The sequence below is a fragment of the Prionailurus viverrinus genome, chromosome A2 (genome assembly GCF_022837055.1).
Source record: "Prionailurus viverrinus isolate Anna chromosome A2, UM_Priviv_1.0, whole genome shotgun sequence".
Lineage (NCBI taxonomy): Eukaryota > Metazoa > Chordata > Mammalia > Carnivora > Felidae > Prionailurus > Prionailurus viverrinus.
Window position 1 is genome coordinate 55,035,655 of NC_062562.1, and position 15,814 is coordinate 55,051,468.

At 51.6% G+C, this 15,814-nt stretch overlaps 1 protein-coding gene across 1 annotated transcript in view; it reads left to right on the plus strand.

The window, feature by feature from the left end:
- Positions 1–15,814, plus strand: part of XPC (XPC complex subunit, DNA damage recognition and repair factor) — a 29,082-nt gene that overhangs the window by 11,543 nt on the left and 1,725 nt on the right. Inside the window, exons 5-15 of the mRNA XM_047846003.1 lie at positions 989–1,073; positions 2,215–2,372; positions 2,866–2,986; positions 6,029–6,118; positions 7,314–8,207; positions 9,599–9,759; positions 12,576–12,657; positions 13,586–13,720; positions 13,810–13,979; positions 14,500–14,593; positions 15,361–15,450. Of these exons, the coding sequence (XP_047701959.1) occupies positions 989–1,073; positions 2,215–2,372; positions 2,866–2,986; positions 6,029–6,118; positions 7,314–8,207; positions 9,599–9,759; positions 12,576–12,657; positions 13,586–13,720; positions 13,810–13,979; positions 14,500–14,593; positions 15,361–15,450 (2,080 nt within the window). The remainder of the gene's footprint in view (positions 1–988; positions 1,074–2,214; positions 2,373–2,865; positions 2,987–6,028; positions 6,119–7,313; positions 8,208–9,598; positions 9,760–12,575; positions 12,658–13,585; positions 13,721–13,809; positions 13,980–14,499; positions 14,594–15,360; positions 15,451–15,814) is intronic.

Consider the following 15,814-nt stretch of genomic DNA (forward strand, 5'->3'; position numbering starts at 1 on the left):
CCCATCGCATATAATCAGCAAGAGCTGCTATGTGACGAGAGCTTTTGAGAAACACGTAGGAGACCAGGGCTGAGTACCAAAGTGGTCAGGAGCCTTAGGTGGGAAAGCCCTGAGGTCACCTTTAGGACTTGAACAAGAATCTTGGTTTGTTCTCTGGCTGGGGCAGGGCGTGGAGAGAGAGGAAACTCTTAGGTATTGAACGTCTGTTGTGTCCAAGGGCTCTGCGGGTTGTCTGTTAACTTAAACTTTAAGGTAGTTTGTGAGTGAGGACCTGGACGCTCCAAGAAATTCAGTAACGTTTTAGGAGTCACTCAGACAGGAAGTGGATGAGCCAAGATCTAAATCCCTCTCCATCCAACTTGACCCTCATCTTGTCGCACCACATCACACTGCACGATTTGAGGCAGTGCCCCACTGTGGTAGGGAGCCCCCATTCCATCCCTAGGTCCCTGGGACCGCTGTGGCCCCTGGTGGCTTGGGAATGTGTAACACCACACCTGGTAGTTAATGGCCAATGGCTCCCGCTGTGTGACGGGCACATCATCAGGCACGAAGAAAGGAGATGATAGAAGTCATTCAAGAAGTGTTAAGTTGGCTTATGGATGCAGGGGACACCGGCATGAGAGACCTCTTACAGCAGAGCAGCACCAACAAATGAGTGTGCACCAATGTAGCACAAAAGTACCCATGCTAAGGGGGGGAATCTGCAATCGGGAGGTCAGACAGGCAGAGAGGACTGCTTGGAGAAGGTGCACTTCAAAGCACGTCCGTGCGGCGTGTCGGGTAGAGAAAGTCGAGGCATTTAGGCGAGAAGGACCAGAAAATCTGCAGAAGGTAGCCAGCTTGCAGATTCGCCTGCACAGCCTCGTGTGGGAAAACAAGGGGCGCCATTCATGAGACATCACAAGGGAAAGGAAGTGACTGGGGGCTGGGGTCAGGCGTCGCCCGTCTCCCACTTCATCCTCGGATTTTTCCATATGCATGGCAGTGAAAGGATAAAAATGGAGTTTGAGACATATCTTCGGAGGATGATGAACCGTTTCAGTAAAGAAGTCCGTGAGGACACACACAAGGTAAGGGCAGGGGTGAAAGGACAGTGTCCTCTCTGTCAAGGCAAGGTGGTGTGGTGCCAGAACTTTGGTCTCAGTGAAGCCTGGGAATAAGGAAAGGGATCGGCGTGGGTTGAGCGGCGGAGGAAGGCTTTATTGAAGAGAAAGGGCAGAGGACAGAGGCTGGGGGGACTGCCCAGGCCGAGCTGAGAGCACATGGCGGGACGACCAGTGTGTCTGCATCTTGGGGGGTGCGTGCATCGGAGGCCCGTGGAGAGCGAGGGAAGGGCACTTTGATGTCCCTCGGGTCGGCAGCGGCAGCCAGAGGAGGTAGAGACGGCAGAGGTGGAAGAGACCCGTGTGTCTGCAGCAGCCGCAGAAATATGGAGGTGAGGTGAATGCAGAGCAAGGACAGTGAAGAGATGAGACACCCCCCCACCCCCCACCCCAAAGCCTTGAGGAGTATATGAGATAGCTGTGCTGCTTGTACCTTTTGGTAGAGGTGAAAGCAGGGGAAGAGTTAATACAGCTCCCAGATCGTAAGCTTCAGTGAGGGGAGAAGGGTGAGCCACTGACTCAAATGGGGTGGTCATAAGTGGGTTTGAAGACGGTTTTGCAGGGAAAACGATGTAAAGCTGTGGGGCGATGGGGAGCAGTCCTGTGATCGTCTCATTAGGTTGGGGAGCAGTTGGAACTCAGGTGAAGGGCAGATGTGGGGTCTGCAGTGGGAGGGGCTGGGTTCTTCCAGGGCTGGGGGGCTAGCAGCGTGGTGAACCCGTGCCAACCCCCAGCTTGGACAGTTGCTGGCGCTTGTGCGGCCTCGACCTTCTCTCCCCCAACTCACTTTTCCTCCCGATCTTTTTGGAGCAAACCCCAGACGTTGTAGAACGTCATCCGTAAATCCTACAGCATATATCTAAAAGACAGTGCCTCTAAAAGAAAAAAAAAAAAAGTTTTTATTTTGCAATTTTGAGATTTGATTATTTCTGTGAGGGAATAAGTTGGGAGGGGACAGTGTGGCAAAGTCTTGGGAAATGGCTGACATGGAATTTTTCTTCCTCGTATGTAGAAATAACAACAAAGAACTTCTGCCCACAAAATGTCACTCAGTCTGGCGGCAGAAACCCCTCCGGTTTTCAGCCTACCATCTTCCCCTTTTTCCCAGGTTCACCTGTTGTGCCTGCTGGCAAATGGTTTCTATCGCAGTAACATCTGCAGCCAGCCAGATCTGCTTGCCATCGGCCTGTCCATCATCCCAGCTCGCTTTACCAAAGTGCCACCTCAGAACGTGGATGCCTGCTACCTGTCGAACCTGGTGAAATGGTACGGCCCTCCAGCCCGTCCTGCAGAGCCCCAGTGTAGGACTTATGTCTCTCAGAGTCTGGGGGCAGGTCAGTTCCACACACCTTCCCCGAAAGGATCCTATATGGCAGGCCTTGGGCACAGCATTGAAGACAGAGAAGTGTCAGGCATGATCTCTGCCCTCGAAGAGCTCCCAGGCTGGCAGGGAAGACCGGTGCACTCAGTTCATCAGGGTAGCGTGCTGGTAGGAGTGCTCAGGAGGGGATGTGCTGGGGCCTGTGGGTGTACGGAGCATCTAGGGGTCTGGGAAGGCAACCAGGGATGTGAAGTGTGACAGGGTCCTCAGTGGTGAGCAGGGGTCAAGCCGCTCAGACTGGGAACAGCAGGGCATAGGCAGCCGAGGCTCATGTTCCCTTACGAGACCGTCCCTTCTGATTTTCTTGGCTATAAAAGAATAGCGAGCATTCCTCTTTGCCATGACCTGTGACACAGGGAACGCCTGGTTTCTTTCCAGGTTCATTGGAACATTTACAGTTAATGCAGACCTTTCAACCAACGAGGAAGATGGCCTACAGACCACATTGGAAAGGAGATTTGCTATTTACTCTGCGCGGGATGATGAAGAGTTGGTCCACGTAAGTGGTCTTCCTGGCAGCACTGTTCTTTAGGACTGTTAGCAAAAGACCATGGCAGTCGTGTGCCAGATACCGTTCCAGTGTTTTCCATGTTCTTACTCAGTCCTTGTAAAATAAAAAAAATAGGTTCTGAAGCTCAGAGAGGCCAAAAAACTTTCTCAGGGTCATTCCGTTGGGAAGCCCTGGAGTCCGGATCGAGACCAATGACTATTGCTTGCCGTCCTGGAGTACAGAGCACTTCAGTTTTGGTCAGGCGCCCTCGACTTGTTTCCATTAAATATCCAGAAATTACGTCCAGACATCCCAGGGAAATGGTTTTTCAAACATTGGCTGCCGAAATCCTTCAGGAAGTGTTTTCCTCCCTTCCAGTTTGAGCAGCGACACTGGCCGGCTGCTGTGCGGCGAGGAGAATTCTGTCCACCAAGATGTTGTTGTGTCTGAAAAACAGAGGTAGAAATGCAGTTTTACCCCTGAAAGATTCCTGTTAATCATGTATGCTTGTATCTGAGCTCCAGCTTTTCTCTTTGTTCAGGGCAAGAGACCAGACTTCTTGGATCTCTTAAGAGCCCAAATGACAGGCATCTTTACCCGTCTTCTGATCTGGCTTGAAAAAGTCTCAGATATCTGACACGGCCAGGAATGATGCCAAAATGCCACCTCCCAGGGACAAGCATTAATATTTGAGTTCTGTCCTCCCTGTCTTTGTTCCTGTGTGTATTTGCAAAGTATTTTCCCACCCCAAAATGATACCGTGTGCCCATTAAATAGTTACCTGGCATTCTGCTTCCTCCTCCTCCTCCCTCAAGCACCTGGCAGCCACTGGTCTGCCTTCCATCTCCACGGATTTACGTGTTCTGGATGTTTCATGTGGAAGCAATACAACCTGTGACCTTCTGTGACTGGATAGACCACATGTTGTTTATTCATCAGTTGGTGGGCATTTCGGTTGTTTCCATCTCTTGGCTGTTGTAAGGAGCACTGCCGTAAACGTGTGCATACGTGTACTTACTCGAGCTCTTGTTTTCACTTCTTCTGAGGAGTGGAGTTGCTGGGTCATTCCGTGTTTAACTTTTTGAGGAATCGTCAGACTTTTCCACAGCGGCTGCACCGTTGCACATTCCCACCAGCAGGGTGCAGGGACTCCACTTTCTCCACATCTTCGCCATCGCTTGTTGTTTTCCTTTAAAAAATTTTTTTTTTATTGTAGTCATCCGAAGGGGTGTGAAGTGGTATCTCGTTGTGGTTTTGACTTATGTTTCCCTGGTGACTCATGCTGGTTAGCGTCTCCATGTGGTTATTGGCCATTTGTATACCTTCTTCGGAGAAATACCCAAGTAAATCTGATGCCTGTTTTTTAATTGGGTTCTCTGTCTTTTTTTTGTTCAATCGTGAGAGTTCTGTATGTACTCTAGACACTAGGCACCTGCCACATATGCAGATATTCTCTCCTATTCTGTAGGTTGTCTTTTCCCTTTCTTGATAAAGTCTGTTGATGTGCAAAAGTTTTCATTTTGTCAAAGTTCAGTTTTTCTGTTTTTCCTTTGTTCCTTATACTTTTGGTGTCATATCTAAAAATCCATTGCCAAATCCAAGCTCACGTAGATTTCTTCCTCTATTTTCTGCTAGGAGTTTTATACTTGTAGACCTCTTACATATAGGTCTTTCATCCATTTTGAGTTATTGTTTATATATGATGTGAGGTGAGCGTTCACCTTCATCCTTTTGCATGTGGAGACACAGTCGTCCCAGCACCCTTTGTTGAGGAGACCACTCTCCCAGCTATCTGTTGTGTTATCTTCACTGTTGGCCGAAGAGACAAGATTTTCAGTGGGGATTGCATGGTCTTGGCACCCTCATCAAAAATCAATTGCCCGAGGATGTATGGGTTAATTCTAATTCCATTTATCCACCAGGACTCCTTGTCTCCTCTATTCTGACAGTTTCTCAGTCTTCTCTTGTCCTTGCTATCTTGATACTTTTGAAGAGTACTGCTTAGGAATTTATAGAGGGTCCCTCAATTTGGGTTTCTTTGATGTTTTCTCACCCTCTCTGCTTTTAACTTCAGAAGACACGTGCAAAAGTAATTTTTTTTTTTTTTTTGTCACAACATGGCTTTTCACGGAAAACTCACCCTCTTATTTCTGGCTTTCTCAGCTGGGCATTACAGTAATTCAGGAGAAGCGGGTCCCTGAGGTCCGCGTGGGAAGATCTTGCTCAGATACTTTGTCACTGTCGCTGTTTTGGAGGTTTATTCCCCCAACCAGGCTCCCATCCTTACAGGGTAACAGATTTTTAGAGGCGCAGCCTCCAGTTGAAAGACTCCTTGTGGGAAAAATGGAAAATGGAGTAGACTTTGGGGATCTGGTGATAATGATGTTTTCTGTTTTTTCTTCTTAGAGTGATGATGTCATTTAATTATTTTCTTTTAATCACATGCACGACATATGTTGAATACAGAACAATCAGAAGATAGATAAACTGGAAAAAATATCACCTGTAAACACCCATATCCCCAAAATGGGTCCTTTTCTAAACACGCTTATATGTTTATATTTCTATACTTTCTTTTTTTTACAAAAATTAACATTACACATAAAAAGCAAACCATTTTTCTACGAAGATAAATCTCTCCAGCATTATTATTATTATTATTATTATTATTATTATTTTACATTATTTTTCAGAGAGAGAGAGAGAGAGAGAGAGCGAGCACAAGTGGGAGAAAGGGCAGAGAGACAGGGAGACACAGAATCCAAAGCAAGCACCAGGCTCCTAGTTGTCAGCACAGAGCCCGACACCGGGCTTGAACTCACAAACCATGAGATCATGACCTGAGCCGAAGTCGAACACCTAACCGACCGAGCCACCCAGGTGCCCCTCTCCAGGATTATTTTTAATAGTGTGGAGGTTTCCAGACTCTCTTGCTTGGTTGTTTCTGACTTTTCCCTGTTATAAAAATCTACCCACAAGAAACAACATGGAATTAGTTAAATCCTCATTTTTTTTCCCTTAGAATAAATGTGTCATTGTTTTTCATTGTAGATATTTTTACTGATTCTCCGGGCCCTGCAGCTCCCCACCCGACTGGTATTGTCTCTGCAGCCGGTTCCTCTGAAGTTACCTACAGCAAAGGTGGGGTTCTCCCAGAGGGTAGTTGTGTCAATAAGGAGGGAGAAATTCTTGCACTTCACAAAAAAATTGGTCGTTGGACTTTTTTCAAGGGTTGGTATTCACAGGGCATGGGCCTCTTGGACCTGCCTTGCACGTCCCCTGTGTTGGGAAGACTGGACACCAATGGGCCTCCGGCAGCCTGAGCTTGATGGAGCTTGAGGTGTAGAGAGGGGCCTGAGAGAGATCTTGGCTCCTTGGTGGGTTAGTTTCTGCCGTGAGGTGCAGTAGAAAGGCCCCATCCTCCTCTCCCTCCTCCTCGCCAGTGTGGAGTGATAGTGGGTGAAGGACTGCATTCCGCCATCATCTAAGGAGGAGGCTCGGCGCTGTACTCACTGCACTGTTAGCACGGTCTGAAATGTAGTGTCAGAGGTGGATTATTTTTGTTTTTAAGTTTACTTATCTATTTATTTATTTATTTATTTTGAGAGAGGGAGAATGAGTGGGAGAGGGGCAGAGAAGGAGGGGGACAGAGGATCCGTAGTGGGCTCTGTGCTGACAGCACAGATGCAGGGTTCGAACTCGCAAACCATGAGATCATGACCTGAGCCAAAGTCGGCCGCTCAACCGACTGAGCCGCCCAGGCGGCCCTGAAATTCTGTATTCTTAATGCAACAACTTTATTAAGTCTGTCAGTATTTTGTTTGCAAGATACGTTATGTGCCAAAAAAAAAAAGGTACATTGTGTGCAAGGTGGGTATTATTGCCAAGGACACTGAGATTCAGAGGTTCATACGTACCTAATGATATGTTTATGGGTACATACGGAGACGTTTATAGGTGTTTACGTATAATAAGCCTATATGTAAAAAATATTTGAAAGCAAGTGAATAAACGTCTGCATACTTTACTGGCACCATAGAAGAAAGGAGAAACAGAGCTGGGATTGGAGCCCAGGTTTGTTTGTTTCCAGTGTTCTTTTCCCCGGGCCACACTCCAGAGTGGAAAGAGTCACACTGTGGCCTGTCTAAGGTGCCTTGGATTTCAGTGAATGCCGTCTTACAGTCCTAAAGTCGAGCCAGCCTGTCACTGTCTGAGCTGGGGACATCCTGTGTACATGGGTTCTGTAGCCGGTGACTTGGGCCTGGTAGATTATAGGATCTCCTATCATTAGCAAAAAAAAAAAAAGGAAAAAACAAAAATTCCTCTTCTGTTTAAGGGAAAGAAAGCTTCCAAGGAGAGATCTACAGAGGGTCCCGGAGGCTCCTTGGAAACTTCCAGCCCAGTTCCGGAAAACCAAGCTAAACCCAAGAGCGGCGAGGGGACCGGACAAGAGGGCACTCCTTCTGCGGGCACTGGCAGTCCGAGCACCAGAGGGAAGAGGAGCAAGGCAGCCGCGGTTGGGAAGAAACGGCGTGGGCCCTCCTCCAGTGAGGAAGAGGAGCGCAAGGCGGGGGGGCAGGAGGAGGGCGCCCGGAGACGTCAGCAGGGCCGGGAGCGGCAGGTGGCCTCCAGGGTGTCGTACAAAGAGGAGAGTGGGAGTGAGAGGGGCAGCAGTGGCTCTGACTTTGAGCCGTCCAGTGGGGAAGCCCGTCATTCATCCGATGAGGATTCTGAGCCTGGCCTTCCCAGGCAGAGGAGGGCCCCGGGCCCCCAGAGGACAAAGGCAGGGTCTAAGAGTGACTCCAGGACCCACCGTGGAAGGCACCCTAGGCGCTCTGGCTTTCCGGCAGCGTCCACGAGCTCTTCGAGCAGTAAGAGCAAGCAAGGCAAGAAAATCTCCAGTGATGGTGAGGGGGCACAGAGAGGGACAGCGGCCGGCAGAGACCAGTGGCTGGAGGTGTTCTGTGAGCAGGAGGAAAAGTGGGTGTGTGTGGACTGTGTGCACGGTGTGGTGGGCCAGGCCGTGGCCTGTTACAAGTACGCCACCAAGCCCATGACCTACGTGGTGGGCATCGACGGTGACGGCTGGGTCCGGGATGTCACCCAGAGGTACGACCCAGCCTGGATGACCACAACCCGCAAGTGCCGAGTTGATGCCAAGTGGTGGGCTGAAACTTTGAGACCGTATCAGAGCCCGTTGGTGGAGAGGGAGAAGAAGGAGGACTCAGAGGTAAGGCTGGCGGGGAGGGAGGAGAAGGGGACTCAGAGGGAAGGCCTCAGCTGCCACAGGTTCGAGGCCCATCTTGGTGCACCTTATATGTGCCCAGCCCCATGTGGGGTTATCTTTGAGTGTGAGCTCCTATAATTATCACAACAGTACTATAGAGCTGGGATGATTATTGCCTTAATTTTACCAGCTGAAAATGTAGGACCTGAGAGATAAACTGCCTTCGTATTTGAACCCGTGTCTATCTGGGTTTGAAGGCATATACTGTGTGTTTTTAGTTATTGCCTAGTTGTAAATTTGGAGCTTGAAAATAATTTATGCAAGTCCTATAAATTGTACTCCGTGAAGAAAAACTCATGAATGTGATGATCCTCTGTGTCCCCGCCTGTGCCCCCCCCCCCCATGCACACTCAAAGGAGCACACACACACAAATGTCCCTCCTCAGATCTAGAACACTCCTCTCCTGGGAAGGGAGGGACTCCGGAAGGCACTCTGGGAAGCAGACTGCTAAGACATAGTACAGTGTGTGTGTCCTAGGACCCCCCACTGACCCAAGCCCCTTATGCATGAGTTATGTTGGGTAGAGCTCAGCCTTTGCCCAGATTTGCCAACGAATTAGTCCTACCTTGTCAGGACCAGTGAAGCGTGGGTTTATGTGCCACTCCCCCTAGCCATGCAGTTCACTCTGCTGAGAGTTCAGTCCGGCGGCGTTCGGGCTCATTTTACTCAGAAGTGATGGGGAGGTGGGAATTGTGCAGGTGGCGTCCTGATTAAAGTGTTTGCGGTGGAGGCTGACCGTGCTCCTACTCCCGACCACTCCGCCTTGCCAGTCCTTGCCAGTCTACGAGGGCCGTTTAGAAAGATGCCAGGGAAGGTGCAGGGGCCTTTGGGGAATAGGGTGTGAACTACAGCAGGGGAATCGCCTACTGAGAAATCCAGAGCCTTGAAGAAGGGCTAGGAGAACAAGTACTAGTTATAGCAGACTAAGCCGAGTCACACAGCGTGAATGGCCCCTTTGAGTGTTCCGGGAGAGCAGGGTCAAGTACACGCGCGCTGCAGGCTAGTGGTGTCACTTCTGCGTGAGGCCGCCTGAAGAAACCCCGTGTGTCTTCCCCGAGGAACAGAGTAGGCGCTGCTCTGCGAGGGCTGCCAGGGGTCTGAGCGCTGAGAGTGAATAGGTTAGGTGACCCTTCCGAGCTGCCACGAGCCACAGAATTACATGCTTCTGCAGCTTTTGATTTATGTAAAATCTACTACCTGGGGACGTTACTGTTACTGGTGCTTGTTAAACCTCTGCTCCACTGTTTCCGAACAAGGGGGTCTAAGGATCGCCCACTTCAGACCTCCCCTCCTCTTCCAGACATGCTCAGTGTTGTCTCTCTGGCCTTTGCAGTTTCAGGAAAAGCACCTGGGCCAGCCTTTGCCAACGGTCATTGGCACGTATAAGAACCACCCTCTGTACGCCCTGAAGAGGCATCTCCTGAAATACGAGGCCATCTACCCCGAGACAGCCGCCATTCTGGGGTATTGTCGAGGAGAGGCTGTCTACTCCAGGTGCGTGAGGCAGCCCGGTGGCTTTGTCTTCCCGATGGCCCCGGACTGGCGGCCTTCTGGGGCAGGGGGCTGCTAATGTCGGCCCTTTAGTCAGAAGGGTTGAGCTTTCTGGTGTGTGTGCACGCCGTCCCACGTGGGACGTGGGTAGAGGGATTGTAGCTTAAAGATGAGAACAACAAGGATTAAAAGACCAGCAGGTGAAGAAAGGTTATGGGGAGAAATATAAAGTACAACAAGGTCTGTATAAGAATAAAAAAACATACCCATAAAATAGAAGGAAGAAAAGATTTGATCATGACAAAGTGAGTGGATATTTTAATGGGGACAAAGCTTCTCTCCGGGAAGATGAAAACGTTCTGGAGATGGATGGTGGGGACAGTTACTCGACAGTGTGAATGCAGTTGATGCCACTGAACTGCACACTTAATCACGGTGAAGATGATGCATTTTATGTATATTTTCTCCACACCCAAAAAAAAAAAAAATTGCCAGAGAATGGGGGAAGGGAATAAGAGAAAATGAATGTAAAATGCACACAAAATGAAAACAAATCACTTTAATGTCAATTTAATGTGTGGAACAGAGAAATGTAGAAGCAGCACTTTTAAGAAATAGCAGATGGGAGAAATAATAACTAACAGAAGTGACTTTTTTAAAACATGGTAATGCAAGACCAAAGGTAGAGTAGAGGAAAGAGAAAACCAGGAAACCGGGAAATCACACGGGTGGGTGGAGTGAGTCCTGTGCGCAGGAGTCGGCCCTGCAGGGAGACGGCCACAGCCCCTGTTCAGGGTCTGTGGTGGGACTTCGTCTTCCAGCCTGCTCAGGGCCTCAGCTACGACGACGAGAGGCCCCCGGGGCCTGGCCTCCCTAACCCAGGCAGTAAGGCACAGGCTTCCTGACGCGGTTGTGGGAGAGGAGGTCTGGTTGGAAGAAAGTGCCAGCATGATCCACAGGAACCACCATGTCCACCATAGGAAGAAAGCATTAGAGGTGGACGGTTTTTCTGGTAGTAAAAGACACCAAGCAAAGTGTGCCATTTAACCCTTTGAGAGCATACAGTCCGGTGCTGTTAAGTACATTGACATATAATACACACATAATGTATGTAATGTACATATATGTACGTATAATGTACATTTAAATGTACAACCATCCCCCCCCCCCCACATCTCCAAAACTTTTTCATCTTCCCAAACTGAGACTCTGTCCCCGTTGAACACTAACTCCCCGCCCCCCTTCCCACAGCCGCTGGCACCCACCCGCCTACTTTCTGTCTCTGTGCCTTTGACTCCTTTCAGGACCTCACATGAGTGGGACCATGCAGTATTTGTCCTTGTGTGCCTGACGCCCGGGGGTGGACACTTGTTGCTTTCCTTCCTGGCTTTTGTGAACCGTGCCGCTGTGGACAGGGGTTGTGCAGCTGTCTCTTTGAGACGCTGCTTCCGGCTCCTTGGGGTGTATGCCCAGAAGTGGTGTTACGGGATCATGTGGGACTTGGGTGTTTCACTTAGTGAAGAACCGACACGCTGTTTTCCACAAAGCCTGCATTGTTTTACAGTCTCCCCAGCAGAGGACAAGATCCCAATATTTCCGCACTGTTGCCGGCACTTGTGTTCTGGTTTTTGTAGTCATAGCTGCCCTCCTGGGTGTGAAATAGGGAGCCGAGATTTATTCCGACAGGGCTGTGTCCACTTCCCTGCTGTGCTCCTTGGGAACATCCAGATAGTGCCCGCCTGCCCCGCCTAAGACCGTGACCACGACATAATTACTCCTTTGGGCAATCGGAGATGTGCTGCCTTCAGCAGGAGTGTGGGTAGCGCTCCCGGCTCGGACAGGGATGCTGTGGACAGAGGAGCGCTGCCCCCGCGCTGTGGGCCTGGAACGTGTCTGGTCCTCCAGCAACCTGGCAAAGCAGAGAGGACAGAGCTCATTACCCCTGATCGACAGAGGAGGACGCTGAGGATCAGGAAGGGAAAGTGGCTTGTCCGGGGTCACTCCGTTAGGCAGTGGCACAGAGGAGGCGGTGCGCCCCTTGTGCCCCATCCTGTGCCGAGGGTCAGCCTCAGACGGGGCAGTCGGTGAAGGGCCTGATTTCTGCACTGGAAGGGCACTCAGTGCCCTTGCTCACTGGAGCCGCGCTCTGGGCAGAGCTCAGGGCTGGCAGCTGAGGAAGAGACAGCCGTGCCCTGTCAAAGAGGGCGCAGTGAGGACGGCAGTTGAAACTTGTTGGAAAGTCGCCTTGCAAGGCTTGGCTGTAGCTCTTAGCCCTGGAAGGAGAGTGAAACCAGAGGCTGTCTCTAATCAGGCTGCTGGGAATTAATGACTCTCTCATGTGCATGGATCTTACTTCCGTGGTAATTCATTAGCTTAGTATAGTTTCCGTGTAGTCTTCCTTGGGGTTCACTGCCCCTTCTTTGGACACTCGTCCCTGCCCCCATCTCTGTGTTTAGCAGCAGACCAGGCCTTCGGCAACCACGCACTCGTTCAGGTATCTTGTCCTCTACAAGCTGCAAAGGGACTCTCACTGTGGGAGAAGGGGGGAGGCCTTGGCATGAAGCCTAACACAGACAGATAACTCCATCAGGTCAGGACCTGTAAGTGGATGCATCCCCCCAGAAGATAGGAAGTCCAGGTTAGCTGTTTGCCTAACGCAGGTCCCCCAGTTCCCTCAGCAGCAGGGCCTTAAGAAGAGAACTGAGGGCTGAGAGCATCCTTCTGAGAGGCTGTGTGAGGCCTTGCCTCTGTGCACACAGCGTGTCTTCGGTGCGTGTGAACTGAGTTTGTCCTGTGTCTCCCCCTGTTGGTTCCTGCAGGGATTGCGTGCATACCCTGCACTCCCGGGACACGTGGCTGAAACAAGCGAGAGTGGTGAGGCTGGGAGAAGTGCCCTACAAGGTAACCACTGGGGGGCGCGCGGAGGGCAGAGGCGTGGGCACTAAGGGCTGCTGAGTGCGCGCCCAGGAGAGGGACCCAAGTCTGACTTCCCTGGCTTGAGAAAGATTGGAGGAAGGGAAAAGCATTCAAATATGGCTTACTTGAATGAGGAATTTGCCAGGTATGGATCATTCAGAGCATGCAAGAAGTTTCATGTTTTTGAAGGGTTGGAAAACAGAGGCTGCAGGTGACCCTTTACAGAAAACCCTTCCCTGGAGCAGCTCATGTGCCCAGGCGCCAGTCCTTAGCCCCTTACGCTGCGCCCGTACCACTCCTCCTTGTAGAAGTTATGCAGCCTTGTAGCCAGTCCTCCCGAGTGAAAAATTTGGCCACTAGACCTCCTTGGGGAGTGTGCCGGGGGTCCCAAACTCCGCGCCTTGCACGGCACGTGACATAGGCAGTTTCCGGGTGTGAATCCTGGCACTGTCACTCACCTGGCCATGGGGCCTTAGTGACTTCATTTCTGAGTCCAGTTACCCCGTGAGTGGTGAAAGCGCAGAGCATGGCATGGCCAGGAAAGGCCGGGTCTGGCCCTCAGGAGCTGCCGCTGCAGGTGGACACTCTACCTCCTGGGCTGCTCCTCTGTAAAACGCAGTGACAGAGCCTACCTGCTGGCTTTGTCGGCAGAGCTGAATAAGCTAACACAGAAGCACGGGGACGAGTGCCCGGGACGGGGAGCGCTCTGCAGGCGTTGGCTAGTGGTAGCGGCCTGAGGGGTCCTGGTGGTACTAGGACCTGTAAAGGGGGTAAAAAAACACACCCGTCTCGGGTTTGTTGGGGCGGTTAAATGAGGCTGCGGCTGTAAAGCACTCAGCACAGTGGCCCGTATACAGTCAGTGCTTAGGAAGTGGGTGTCTGTGTCGTAAACTGGCTGTTCCCTCTGGCGTAGATGGTGAAGGGCTATTCCAACCGGGCCCGGAAAGCCCGCCTCGCCGAGCCCCAGCTGCAGGACCAAAATGACCTGGGTCTGTTTGGCAGGTGGCAGACGGAGGAGTACCAGCCCCCTGTGGCTGTGGACGGCAAGGTAAGGGCGGTGCTCAGTGGGGTCAGGACCCAGGCCACTCCATTCTGCAGCTGGCTTGACCTGGTGTTCCCCCCCCCCCCCCCCCGCAGGTCCCCCGGAATGAATTTGGGAACGTGTACCTCTTCCTGCCCAGCATGATGCCTGTCGGCTGTGTCCAGCTGAACCTGCCCAACCTGCACCGCATAGCCCGCAAGCTGGACATTGACTGTGTCCAGGCCATCACTGGCTTCGACTTCCATAAAGGCTACTCCCATCCCATGTGCGTGCGGGGCCTTCCATGGAGGCCAGGAGGGGCAGGGCGTCCTGGAGAAGGGGCAGGAAGTCCGTGTGAGGGTGGAGGCCATTTTCCGGGTTTTACTCTGGATTTGCACAGTCAGCCTTAGCACTTTACCTTTTACTTTCACACTTCTACTCTGGCTTCCAACCACAGGCAGCAAAACTACTGAAACCAGCATGCCGATGATGCTGGATGAAAACAGTTTCCTGGGGGTGGTGACAGCATGCTTCCTGCTTGGTGGCCTCTGTCCTCCCATGGGGTGGGGGTGGGAGCCCTCTTCCCAGGTTTCTCAGGCAGGCCTGGGGAAGAACATGCGGTGTTAGGGTCCACAGGCCTTCCTTTGCACGGACGGTGCTGCGGCTGGGATTGTGGGCGGCTGATGCAGGGAATCCTTCAGGGCTCTGAGTGTCTAGGAGCCACCTGCTGGCCTCCACGAGGGGGGAGGAGGAGAGGCCAGAGCAGGCGGCAGGCTCGTAAGACGATCCGCATTGCATCCCCACAGAACTGACGGCTACATTGTCTGTGAGGAATACAAAGACGTGCTCCTGGCTGCCTGGGAAAATGAGCAGGCACTCATCGAAAAGAAGGAGAAGGAGGTGAGCAGCCTGGCCAAGGTGGGCCTGGGTGGGGGGCCTGAGGTGCGAAAGCAGAATCGCAGGGGGACGCAAGCCCCAGGTGGGGCAGGGGCCTCACTTGCACCGTGAACGAAAGGAGACTATGTGTGCTTGAAAGCTCTTTCCAGCTCTTGCACTTTGTGGAAGGCACCCTAGGGAGCCAGCCCCAGTGAACAGGGTCCTGTCTGCACCTCACAATCCACCATCCTTGTCCACAGTCTGCCTGGATCCCAGCTCTGGGGACCCTGCACCTGCTGGCCACACCTGCTGCCTCTGTTGAAAGGAATCGCTCGTGGTCCAGGTCTGCATGGCCTCCTCCTGGAGGATGTTAGGGTCGCTAACAGTTCACAAGAGGCTTCTGTTTTGCTGCCTTTTATGTGCCTCATTTTATAAATCACACTGATTTTTTTTTTTAATGTTTATTTTTAAGAGCGCGCGTGCGTGTCGGGGAGGGTCAGAGGGGGAGACAGAGGATCCGAAGTTGGCTCTGCACTGGCAGCACAGAACCCGATGTGGGGCTTGAACTCACGCACCATGAGATCATGACCTGAGCTGAAGTTGGATGCTTAACTGAGCCACCCAGGCGCCCCAGTCACATCGATTTTGAAACAGACTTGCACAACTGAGAAACTCACTTAAGCTCAAAATCTTATTTCAGATCTTTATATGTTCACAGGTTCCATCTTGACATTTTTCCTGAAAATGGCAGTACTTAACGTTTTGTGCCCTCCGTTTTATTCTGCCTGCAGAAAAGGGAGAAGCGGGCCCTCGGGAACTGGAAGCTGCTGGTCAAAGGACTGCTCATCAGGGAGAGGCTGAAGATTCGCTACGGGGACAAGGTCAGTGTGGCTCCTTTGGAAAGAAGACAAGCCCAAGTGGGACTCTGAACCATGGGCCCAGATTCTGCCCAGAGATGGCTTATGTTTTGACACCATGGTCCTGTGTCTCTGAGGCCCCGTGTCCTTATTTTGTTGGGAAAGGTGTCCCTAAAATGAGCCTCAGCTGGCTCTTCGAGACCCCAGTCCTACCCCGACACCACCTATTCTGTTTCTGCACGAGCCAGTGCCCACTCTGGGTCTGATCTCATGCTAAACCCATCCAGGGAGGGACAGGCACCCTGCATTTCTGTGTTTGACATGTCACCCTTAGCCTTGCAGTGTGCCCTGTGCCTGTGACCATCCTCCAGGCCCCGGGGTTGCTCAT